This window comes from Cololabis saira, chromosome 14, assembly GCF_033807715.1.
Source record: "Cololabis saira isolate AMF1-May2022 chromosome 14, fColSai1.1, whole genome shotgun sequence".
Lineage (NCBI taxonomy): Eukaryota > Metazoa > Chordata > Actinopteri > Beloniformes > Belonidae > Cololabis > Cololabis saira.
This window is the reverse complement of record NC_084600.1, coordinates 35,728,592-35,741,566: the sequence shown is the minus strand read 5'-3', so window position 1 is coordinate 35,741,566 and position 12,975 is coordinate 35,728,592. Positions and strand designations below refer to the sequence as shown.

General features: G+C 39.7%; 1 protein-coding gene and 2 non-coding genes across 3 annotated transcripts in view; 2 read left to right on the top strand and 1 right to left on the bottom strand.

Moving 5' to 3' along the window:
- Nucleotides 1-3,514: 3,514 nt before the first annotated feature.
- st6gal1 (ST6 beta-galactosamide alpha-2,6-sialyltranferase 1) overlaps nt 3,515-12,975 on the top strand; it is a 35,417-nt gene continuing 25,956 nt past the window's right edge. The window contains exons 1-3 of the mRNA XM_061740553.1: nt 3,515-3,636; nt 6,799-7,012; nt 8,239-8,324. Of these exons, the coding sequence (XP_061596537.1) occupies nt 8,313-8,324 (12 nt within the window). The 5' untranslated portion in view covers nt 3,515-3,636; nt 6,799-7,012; nt 8,239-8,312. The remainder of the gene's footprint in view (nt 3,637-6,798; nt 7,013-8,238; nt 8,325-12,975) is intronic.
- On the bottom strand, nt 4,362-4,433 carry trnaw-cca (transfer RNA tryptophan (anticodon CCA)). The gene has a single exon. It is a non-coding gene; the product is annotated as a tRNA-Trp (tRNA).
- On the top strand, nt 5,180-5,251 carry trnae-cuc (transfer RNA glutamic acid (anticodon CUC)). The gene has a single exon. It is a non-coding gene; the product is annotated as a tRNA-Glu (tRNA).

The following is a 12,975-nucleotide window of genomic DNA, read 5'->3' as shown; positions in this document are numbered from 1 at the left end:
CCTAACATGATTCCTGCGGAGGATTCTATCTAATGTTGATAGGCTGACAGTGTGGATGTCCCTGAAAGTGCCATGGTCAGCCAGGATCCTAGACTGTAGTTGCAGGAGCGTGATTGTATTGTTCTCACGAACAATATTTACAACATCTGTCTCCTGCTCCTCTGTGAAAATCCATGCTCTTCCTCCACGGTATGGTTCTCTTTCAGTCCTGCAAAATGCAAATACTGTGAGCACACTGTATTCTATTGATATACAGCATTACAGTAAACAAGGGAAATAGATTTCGTACCTGTTCTCCACCCTGAAGGTTCTTATGATGGCAGCAACTGTGTAGCGGCTGAGGTTGGGTTGGACCCTCTGGCCAGCCTCCCTCATGCTCAAACCATGGTTGAGAACGTGGTCTACCACGGTTGCCCGTATCTCATTAGAGATGGTAACTCTCCTTCTTCTTTCTCCTCCTGCTCCTTCTCCTTGTCCTCCTCCTCTTCTCCCTCTTTGTCCCCCTCCTGCTCCTCTACCTCCTACTCCTCCTCCCCTTTGACCCCCTCCTCGTCCTCCTCTTCCTCCTCCTCCTCCTCTTACCTCTCTCCTTCTCTGGTTCTCTCCAATGTTCTCCATTGTTCACCAAAACAGAGGCTCAAGGCACTTTTATACTGCAGTACTGATTGCAAATTTCCCAACAGACCTCAAAGTTTAGAGATTTGAATATTTGTGTGTTGTAGTTTGATGCTTTGAGATTTTATTTGAGAAGTGTGTTCAACGACTGAACATTGTGTGTAGTGTTTTGAATATTTGTGTGTTACAGGTTGATGCTTTGAGATTTTACTTGAGAACTGTGTGCAACAACCGAAAATTGTGTGTAGTGTGTTGACAGCAAGGTGATTTGTAATTGACATCAGAGTGTAAAGAAGGAAAGTCAGACTCTAATGCAGATAAGGGAGTGTGAAGTAGTGCCAACTTGGGTCGAGCAATTGGTACATGAAGTGAAGGTTGTGCAAATTGTGCCAAATTTTTGCTTTTTGGGCGTTAGCAACTGTGAAAAACTGTAAGCTAAATAAGCTGTTTCTGACTAATTTCTTTCTTTGCCAGGTCTTGTTTACAATACTTTAGACAGTAAATAGTCTTTGAGTTAAACAGTTTATCTGCATGTGTTTCTCAGACAAACTTGGTACCTAAAATGTTTACTGTGATAATGTTGTTCATTCTGGATTAAGTATAATTTATACAGAACTACTGACTCACCAGGTGGCTGCTTAAACAACATGCTGTTTTGGTGTTTGAAAGCAAACACACCTGCTTCATGTTCACCGACTCCCAAGATACATCATGACCCCACATGTGGGTGTCCTCCACCACAATGTCCTAAAATCCAAATCATGGCGAATGGAAGGATGATTGAGCTCTGAACGAAGTGGAAACCCACCTTGGGAAAGGATGGAAACATGCTGATCTGACTCCCCACAAACAAAAACCTTAAATCCTTCCAACATCTTTTGTATTGTACAAGACTGTCTCAGAAAATTAGAATATTGTGATAAAGTTATTTATTTTCTGTAATGCAATTAAAAAAAAACAAAAATGTCATACATTCTGTATTCATTACAAATCAACTGAAATATTGCAAGCCTTTTATTATTTTAATATTGCTGATTATGGCTTACAGTTTAAGATTAAGATTCCCAGAATATTCAATTTTTTTTAGATAGGATATTTGAGTTTTCTTAAGCTGTAAGCCATGATCAGCAATATTAAAATAACAAAAGGCTTGCAATATTTCAGTTGATTTGTAATGAACCCAGAATGTATGACATTTTTGCATTACAGAAAATAAAGGACTTTATCACAATATTCTAATTTTCTGAGACAGTCCTGTATAGTCAAACATCCAATATGCCTGCTGTGTCTGCATTTTAGGTAAAAAATAAAGGAAATGAAACTAATAATAAAAACTAAATTAAGAGAATAAGATCCTTGAAAGTGGTCTTTTGTCTGGAAAATAAATTCTATTCAGGACACTAACAATTAACAGCCCGGACGCTATTATTCAACTATCTCCCCTCTGAAAATGCCAGAGTAATTGAGCTATTTTTGAACCCCTGTCTCCCAATTTGGCAGAGCGTCATTGCAGCAAATAGAAATTGTTATCAGCTGCCACTTCAGACAGAATCGTTGACTTCCACCAGCGTGTTCAAATTCAGCGTTATACGTTCACATGGTTGTTCTCAATATTGCATGTCATTACTGACGTGATAAATCTTCATGTGCAGGCAACTGTCTGCACAGTTTGACTCTGACCTTCAACATTTCTTTAAACAGATACAGTGTTTAGCTCATGCAGAGGACATGTCCCGTCCAACTGGAAGGTTGCTACTCAAAACCAAGATAAACCGTGATATATCAGTTATCCCGGTTAAATTGAGCCTCCAGGTTCCATAATCTTGACATTTTCTCATATCTACCTTTTTCTGATTTGTATCATTTCTCCAGGGTTTGTTACACATGGTGGGACACAGCCAACCCTTTTCATCCTGGTTTGGCCTTCGTGCAACAGAATGAGCTAAGATGAACTTGATACAGCAAACCCTGCTTTTTCAGACATCCTGGATTTCTCCCCCGGACTTCTTATTTTACCAGCATCAACAATAAACATGTAAATTCAGCAATTAACACTGAAAAAAGCTGTGAAAAGAGGACTTGAAAGTGTCTACAAGACTGAAATGATACAAAATTAACATGACATACTGTAAACTTAAAATGAAACTTGTTATTGAAAAGTTAAGTTGTTAATGAAAGTAATGTTGAAGTTTGAAACACATCTCTGATATTCTTAAATATGAAATGATCTGAATCATCTACTATATTAATGAATGTGTTTACACAGGACTTGATTATTGAATTTATTATTATTTTTTGTTCTAGTATTAATAGAATATGTTAAATGATTTTGAATGATGTAGTTTATTGACCATATGACGGAGGGGAGGGGAGAGGGGTGTGCTGTTGTTTTTATTTTTATTTACTTATTTTTTTTTTCCTTTTTTTAATTTTTTTTTAATTTTTCTTATTTTTTTTCTCTTATTATTTATTTATTTTGGTTTCATTAATGTTATGAAAAGTAAAAAAAAAAGGGGGGGGGGGGAAATATTGATATTCTTATTGTAAATCTTATTTTTTTCTTTTTTTATCTATACAAAAAAAAAATATTAAAGGAGAAAATAATGACAGATCCAACAATTCGGTGCCCTCTTCCATCTGTGGAGCTGCATCGCTCTTCCCACATCTCATGAAGTTCTGAGTGAAACATTCAGTCCGTGTTGGTGCTGAGGCTATTTTGGTCCAGCTTTTATTCGCTTTGGCGCTCGGCCGACACCGAGTCGATGAGGTCAATAGTGACCGACAGTGCAGTGCGGGGCTGCAGTGATTCACAGTGACCGCTAGAGGGCAGTCGATCTGAGCTGGATCTGATATTCTCCACATAATGAAAACGACAAATAGTGTTATTCTTTACCAGAGTAGTTTTTACTTGTCTTTGTATTTTAAAGTGTCCCTAAAATGTTGTTAAATGTATTTATTAACACTGTGGAGACGCTTTGATTGGATTTTTGCACAAGCTGATGCAGCTGAAGAGCACAGTGAGTAGGTTGACTTATCCAACATGTTGACACCAGGACAAATAAACTTCATTCGGAATCAAACACAGGCTCCACCAATGACACTTCACAGTTCCAATTTATCTCATTATTGATGACATATGCCAAATCTGTTCCATAACTACATATTGATCTTGTCAAAAGGAGAAAAAAAAAGATAGATGTAGGCTACTACTTCTGGAAAAAGTGTCATGTATGCAATTGACCTTTCATACAGTAAGCAACAACAAAATACATAACCACATCCATCTCAAGATTGTTTACTTACCACATTATAAAACTGCAAGATAGCAAGATTCAGTTACACTATAAAGTTACATTGTCTGTATTATATTACACTTTTCTACTGTGCTGACAACTCAAAGCACTTTTACGTTACACGTTCACCCATCCACACATCCACTTATACAGCACTCAAAAGAAATAAACCTCCAAACTGAAATGACTTGGAGAATAAATATAAAATGTTACATGTTTTATAATGATAAGATGTCTATGCTCTTCAATAGTTGTAGCCTGCTCCTCGAGGTACCACCATCAGGTCTTTGGATCACAGAACAATAAACAAACTTTGTCACAACAGCTGACAACCATTGCCACCTTTGAAACTAGTTTTCTCTTATTCAAAAATTGACACGATCCTTCTTTCTTAGCTCTCTGTGACTAATATAAAACAAATGATACGCAAAAAAGTCTACAAAACGTAACATTTGACCCCGACGTGATTTGAACACGCAACCTTCTGATCTGGAGTCAGACGCGCTACCGTTGCGCCACGAGGTCCATGTAAAAGGTTGGGTTGGTTGCCAGTTATATAGTCGCACGGGATTGACTTCCAGGGAAAGGAGAAGATTTGCACACACATACACATCCTTTTTGGCTCATTTTTAAAATATGTTTATATAATTATAAGTGCACACCAACACAATTATGGGGCCGGTGTGTAGGAGCCATTTTTTATGTTGTGCAGGTATTTGCTTTTCCACTAGGGCGCAGTATGATTTCAGTTATTTTCTTTTACCCCAACCCTTGCCACAGCTGCTGTTGATCAGAAGTGTTGATTAGTTTGAGTTGAGTGGTGGTGGGAGACACACAGTTTTTGAACAGCAGCCAGAGAGACAATAGAAACCCCTTGGTTCTGTCAATTTACCTTTTTGTTCAAATAAACGGGAACCTCACCCAAAGATGTTACTTTTGCAACCTTTCCTTTTTATTCACTCTGGAGGCGAGTCAAGAACAAAGCATCCCAAACCACCAGACAAGTTAGTTGCAAAATGTTGAACAAACTTTTCTGGTGATGACAAATTGTAAACTTGCTTGTCTCAAGTCATACAGGTCTAAGTACATCCTCCAATTGCGAAAGGCTAATTAAATCAGTTGGTTCAGTTATGTCTATAACTGTTTTAATGAGCAACAATTAACTCACGATGAGACGTCATGGATATTCAAAAGGAAGTCCACAAAATAATTTTTTAACATTTAGAAGTGAGGTATGGTTAAAATCCCATGTTAAAGCTGAGGCTTTCACTTCCCTGGTGGTCTAGTGGTTAGGATTCGGCGCTCTCACCGCCGCGGCCCGGGTTCGATTCCCGGTCAGGGAACTACTGTTTTTTGCGGTTTGAAAGAAATGCCCATTAATTACCAAAAATGTCTATACACCCACACCAACAATTTTAAACATTTTTTTTATTTTATAAGGTATGGTAGGTACAACAAGTCCTATTATTAAAAATAAAAAGGTATGAACACTCATAATGTAAACCTCCAATTTGATTCACGTGTTTATATTTATTCTATATTTGCTGTTTTGTTTTTTAACTTTGTTTCTCTCTTTGTATCTCTGTTTTTTTATGATAAATCTCACTTGATGCCCTTTTGGCATCATCGTGTTCCTCTTTTGTAAGTCGTTTTGGATTAGAGTGTCTGCTTAATTCAGTGTAATGTGGTGTAAATTGTAGAAGTCCCTTTATAACCTATTATGCATAATTCAAGAAATAGTAAGAGGTCGATCAAACAACTGTAGATCATGGTTTGTACTGTGAGAGCACTTAACCACATAATTAAATATCAGCACATAAACAACTGGCTCTAAACCTCTGAAATGAGAGCGCGGAGTGATGGCTGAGGAAGAGATGCTGATTCTCGTGTGTATCTTCATTCTCCCTCTTTCGCTGCAGAGACTGCGTGCCTTGGCTTACTGCATAACAAAGTCAGTAATATTGAAACACGAAAGAAACCGGAAGTTTTTAAAAAATAAAACAGCAATATATATAATCTTGTGGGAATTTTGACACTTTAAGATTGGTCTGCGTTTGGATTGATCTCATGGATAAGATTATTTTTTCTTTTTCTTATATTTGCACCCATTATGTAATAATAATAATAATAATAATAATAATAATAATAATAATAATAATAATAATAATAATAATAATAATAATAATAATAATAATAATAGCATGATCAAATGAAACCATAAACATAAATATGTAATAAATAAATTATGTAAATACCCACCTGTAATTATCCGTCTGTTATTTTTTATTTTTTATATACCAGTATTTCTTATTATTTATTTTTCTTATTATTAGAATTATTGTATATACCAGTTTACTGTTTATAGTGTGTTGTTATTACTATTTCTATTGATGCCTCTTGTTTTTGCACTATCCCCTTTGCTGCTGTAAACTGCAAATTTCCCCTCTGTGGATTATCTATTAAAGGATTATCTTATCTTATCTTATCTTATCTTATCTTATCTTATCTTATCTTATCTTATCTTATCTTATAAACAAAAGAATAGAATATTTTAGTCATATTCACAAGTTCATTAATGTTGTCTATAAAAAGGTTATTAAGTACGGCTCGATGAAACAAAGCTACTTAAAATGCTACAAAATTGTTTATTTGTTGATAAGAAAATGACAGATGAACTCAAAAAACAACTTGCCTGAACTTTTTATTTGAGATAATTTCCACTGACACCATTTGTGCATCATTTAGGCAATTATGTGTTTAATTCTTTTGGACATTTAATGATGAACAATTAATTTCCAATTCGTAATAATACATACTATAAATAGATAAAATTAGATTTTTTTTTACACATTTGGTTTTTATATATACTAATGACCCTTTATTTTGTCAGCGGAAGGCGGCTGTGTGCGGGCGGAGCGCTTGTCGCCCCGTTGCGGTGCAGCGGGGGAGAAAGCGCCGCGGCTGCCGGACTCCAGCCTCCACGCACCGACCGCGGACTCGGGGACACACGGAATCTCTCTGGGAACATGGCGGCGGGAACGACAGCCTGCTCGCTCCCATGGCGTCCATAAACCAGGCCATCGACGCGGCATCTCTGAACACAGGTCAGCCAGCAAGAGCTTCACACCTCAGCCGAGATAAGGACAGATCCATCCATGGAATGTGGTGATAACTCAAATGATGGCTCTCTTCTTGTCATGCTGCATGCTTGTGTGCATTTAGTGAATAATTGCGTTAATTCACTGCTGTGATGTAGTAATAACTGCATCTGCAATAATACCGAGCGATAGGATCCTAAATTATGAGATATTCTTTGCAATAATAGATGTGTTGTGCAGCCATCTATAGTGTAATAGATGTCTGTGTACCCTACTTTCCCCTTATTTCCTTTATGTTCATCTTCAGTTTGATTTTCTATATCTATATAGATCTATATTTTGGGAGAAAACAATTATATATAAACACAGAACTCTGTTACTGTTAAATGTAATAACAGTAATGATAATATATATATTTTTAAAAGGGTAAATTATGGTGCACCACTCTTACAGTAGCTGTCAACATAATGCTTATGTCATTCCAGAAACAGGAAATGCAGTTTTAATCCATCCTACATTTGGGCTGATTTGGGGTTTGGGGTTGAAAGGATCCTTCCACAGATTTTTGCAGGATTGAAGTGATCATGGTCATGATTGTGTTCAGCAGAAGGCAAAGCCTGCCACTTCAACTCAAGTAACCCATGGACTCTCCAGCCAGTCCTGGGCCTGTCCCAAGGCCTCTTTCTTATGCATTGTGTGTGAAACAGCCCCCTTGAAGGTGTCCCAATCCATCTAAATCCCTAAACCGCCTTAGCTGGGTGCTTTCATTGCGGAGGAGCAGTAACTGTATTTGAATGAACTGAACTCCTCAAATCTGTCCCTTAAGGGTGAGCCCAGGAGCTGAAATGTGCCTCTCCTACTTTTATTTGCAATTGTAATTTTTTTGTCACCAGATGAGTGTAGATCAGGGTTGGAATGTGCACCGTTGTCCCTAAAGCTGGAATGATTTCCAATCATTTCATCATGAGAAAAATGTAAACATATTTTATTCCAACATTTTGGGCAACGATTTAGATGAAAGAATAAAAGTTTGAGTTTCATAAACTTCGCCAAAGTGGGATCCCTGTAACTGCACCTGGAGGTTAAACACTGCTGTGGTTGTCAAGGACATCTGGGTCCTCTGCTGTACATCTGAGGTCTAAGTCAGTGGAAATTGTAAGATCTGTGTGCAACATTCATATAGAAAGATGACAGTGAACTTCATAAAGTCTATATTTTATGTCCTTCCACAGCAGTTATGAGGGGAAACCAGCAGGCAGCAGCCCTTTTCTAAGCAACACCAACGCAGCGTGCTGTCGTATACACGATGGGCTACAAGGTAACGTCTTTGCACTCAACACGATGAACATCAGCAGTGTTCACTCTGAAAATCTTCGCACTGGTTTGCGTAAAGTAGACATAATAATCTTCATTCTGCTGGAGTGCAAAAGCCTCAGGCAGCTTGCAGCTCACAAAAGTTCTTCGGGTGAAGATCCCGATGATTCACTGTTTGAACGGTAGTAACTGCAGCGGTAGGAGTCTCGGTTGTTGCACCTAGTTGTGTGAATCATGCAGGTTCAACTACAACCAGCTGTTCAACGAAAGCCCACACATCACAGAGGGCAGCGATGAAATTAATGTCTGAGCCAGATATCATGGCACTCAGTGTTGCCTGCGGTGTCGTTAAATGGAAAACAGTGGTATGTTTGGGTATGAGGGCTTTTTGCTGACAGCGAAACAATGTTTCTTATCAGAATCTGTGATGGTCCTTAATTTTGATTACAGTAGATTTCCATGGAGCTGGATCGGTGCTTAGCTATAAGTACTTAAATTACTAATGCCTGAGATATACTTGCTCTCCTCGCTTACTAACCCTGCATTCACACTGAAAGCGTCACAGGCGTCATAGGCTGCCGGCTGCCAATCATTTTCTATGAAAACGCGCGTCGAGAGGCAGCGGGAGCAGCGAGAGCAGCAGAGGCAGCAGAGGCAGCGGAGGCGTCGGGAGCAGCCGGAGCAGCGCGTCAATTTGAAGTTGAAAAATCTCAACTTTATGCAAATGAGCAGCGGCGACGCCGAGGCAGCGTCCAATCACAGACCGGGATTCCCGAAGCTAAAAGCCTCAATGCAGATTGTACTTTCATGTACACACAAACGTACACTCATTCACATGCGTACAGGAGCAGAGCTGTACTAACAAACTTATTTTATCAGGAATTAATATTTCATCCAGCAAACTGCCATTTTTGCTGATTTGACTGCCGTTTTTACCTGAACTGCTCATGTGAAACACGTAACTGATAGTTGAGGGGCTGTATGGTCCGAACGATTTTATTTGCTACATTGACCCAACGCAAAATAATTCAAAACCGTGCTTATTAATCACAAAACACAGTTTAAACATCATGACCAAATCCTCCCCGACCCCGTGTGTCAGTGATCACTGAATTATGGTTCCGCGTTAAATCGTCAGCGTAGCCGACGGCGTAGGGTTCGCGGCGACGCGCACGGTACAGTGTGCGTCGCTGCATGCCCTACGCCATAGGCTCTGCGTTGGTGTAACGCGGAACCTTAAATCAACCTTCACCGGGAGCAAGGGCTCGCTGATGGTTGACGTTGATCCGCGGACCAAACTTGTTAAGGAGCATCAAACTCAGTCTTATCTACGCGGAAATAACGCTAAAATATAAAGAAGGCGTCCCAAAGTGTGATCTATAGTGAAATAGGAAACTGAAGATGTGCACGCTATATGAGTAGGCTGTTCCCACTGTTCCCTCCAGTTCTGCAGCGCAGCTTTAGCCCCGCCCACTGCAGCCGTCGACAGCAGCTTTCAGTGTGAACGCATCAAGCAGCGTGAAGCTGGCGTCAGGAGATTTTTGACGCTTTCAGTGTGAACGCATGGTAACGCGAGCGACGTTGCGGTTGGTGGTGCACGAGAACGGACGCGAACGGACGCAAACGGACACGAACGGACGCAAACGCAAGCACCAACAGAAAGTATATCTCAGCTTTAAGAGGGCATGAACTCACCTCCTATTCAGTCTGTTGACAAAATGAAGACGTTTCCTTTTAAAAATAGCCCTTTTTATACACTTTCTGTACATTTACAAAGTTAAAGAGGGCTGTGATTGATTCGCTTGGTAGCAACGCATTTCCGGTTTCCGGTTTGAAGCAGTTGTGAACTTTCAGCGCTCTTTAATTCGTGTATGTGTGATTTTTTTGGTTTTGTTTTTTTGCACAATAGTTGTCCTTATCTCTTTGATTCACTGTGACTGGAAAAAGTTGGATAAACCATTCAGGAAAAGATCGCGAATTAGCGGTCACGGGGGGTACTGCACCGCGAAGAAATGGAGTGACGGAGAAGTCCGAAGGGTTCACGACGGCGTCACGGTGACGGCGTCACGGTGACGGCGTCACGGTGACGGCGTCACGGTGACGGCGTCACGGTGACGGCGTCACGGTGACGGCGTCACGGTGACGGCGTCACGGTGACGGCGTCACGGTGACGGCGTCACGGTGACGGCGTCACGGTGACGGCGTCACGGTGACGGCGTCACGGTGACGGCGTGTGCTCTGCGTTGGTTTGACGCAGAACCATAACTCAGGCTTTATGCTCACTATCACTTTAGTTAAACTACATTTTTGAGGGTTCCCTGAGGCAATATATTTTGACATACAATTGCCTTGAGTGCTAACTCATTATGTGAAGTAAGCGCATGTCTACAAATGTGTGAACAGCGCCAAAGCCCTCATGGCGGCAGAACAGCAGGAAGGTTCCTCCAAGTCCATGAGTGTCGAAATATGGATTCGGCCCAAGTCTTCCTGTTTGTGTCATATTAGTGTCTGTCTCTGTGTGTTTTTTTATACCTCCTCTGATGGCTTGATTGAATTAATTTGTAACTGATTAGTCCGCTTCCATTTATAGTCTTGTTTTCTGCTCACCAGTCGGTATCTTTGGGTTATTTCTTGTTATCAATTGAACTGTTGTGTTGCATTTCTTTCCTTTTGACTCCGCGGCCAATTTTTGTTTTTATTTAGTGTGTCTGCCAAGGTTTATTTGCCGCGTCGTAAATCAGATTCAATTAACGTTCGTACTGTTGAATTGACCTTTTATTCCTGTGATCTGCATTTTCATGGAACTCTACAGCTGCTTTTTTGTTGTTTGTTTTTTCCACCCAAATGTCCTATCTAATGGTACACATACAGTGTGATAGATTAAAACAGTAACACTCCTCTGATCACATGAATCAATGGATTTTAACACAGTAATGCAGTTGCAGACATCCAGGGGTTTGAATGCTACCGGCACAAATTAGTTTTAACTGTGTCACCGAGGCTCTGCTGGATTCACAGGGGCAGTCGGTGGGTGATGAAGCTGTTAGATACTTGACAGTTTATTGATGAGCTATTTCAGTGTGTTGTCAATTGTTTACTGGGTGGGGATGTACCCGGTAACCAGCCAGATCAACGGATCATTAAAGGTTGCATTACTGCTGGATTAAACATTTCTCAGTTCCTTCCTTGAGCCTGGAAACATCTTGGCGGCCTGTGGAAGCAGCGTGTGCAGTAAGTAACATCCAGGATAGCAGCAGACGTGGTGAACACCAGTGTTTATGTGAGATCCTGAGGTCTGTGTTAAAGTGCTGCATTAGTGTGTACTCTGCTGACATGCAGCTGGACCGTATTCTCCGATGGGATTAGGCATAAATGTCATGCTGCAGCAGACCAATAGGCCGCCATGTCGTTTGATGCGTTGCTGCTGCCACACACACACACACACACACTCCACCTGCGCATATTAAAACACACAGCGAGGTAGCACGTAACACTCCTACCTTTTCATCGTTGCTGGTGGAGTCCACACGGACACATCTCTGTGAGTTTTAGAGGAGTGGAGGAAGACATGCAGGGAAAGTGATGCACATTTTTTTTGACCGACATTCTTTGAGGGTTAATGTTTAAGTAAGTTGTGATAAAGGCTTGAATGTATTATTTCAGTTAGTATCCTAACAAGAGTGTGTGTATGATGTGTACTTGTATTTGTCATGTATTTGTATTTTATTTTTAAAGGAAAAGAACCAGGAACAGTACATATTAATAACATTTTCATGTAAATATGCTAGATTATAGCCAGTGGCTAATTTGCATCTTTAGTCCCTGGGGCAGGTTGATGTAAAAAAAGGTTCCAGACACACATACATTACATGTAGTCCAAGAAATTATGACACACAGCAGTAAAATACACTAATAAATACACAATAAAAGAAAACACAATAAAATACACTAAGATATAAGATCAAACATACAATAAAATACACTAATATGTAATATGAGTGCAGACTTGATTCTCTAGAAGCTTGTTCTTAAGTGTTTAATGAAGGAGGTGAGGGTGGGTGTGTCTCGTATGACATTTGGTACTGTGTTCCATGTATGAGATGCTCGGTATGAAAACGCTGACTGCCCAAAAGCACTTTTTCTGAATGGGACGATACAGTCACTTCTAGATCCTGCTCTGGTTAACCTGTTCCTGTTTTTCTTAATAAATGGAGGTGGAGCCAGACCATGGAGGATTTTTGTGGATTGAGGATTGTTGAGGACATACATTTTCCAAAGTTTTGTTGTGGGTATCTTCCACTAGGTATAGGCAGTATATCAAAAATGTATCATCACAATATTGACATCTATGTCAATATTGCAAAAAAAACCTATATATCACCATAATTGGTCTCCTATATTTCTCAGTATTGTTCATTTGTGCTCTGAGTGTCCATATGGCCAATCAAATGGACACTCACCACCTTATTTTTTATTTATTTATCTAATTTTATCATCATTATTAAAGAACACCCTACATGGTGTTCTTTACCCGAATTTCCCCTAATTCTGCAGAAAATGTTTTAAGGGAGCATTTATTCTTTTCTGTTTTCTTTTAAAGAAGAGACTATTTTCATGGAAATAAATTGGTTCATCATCAATATAGCAGGGAAGAC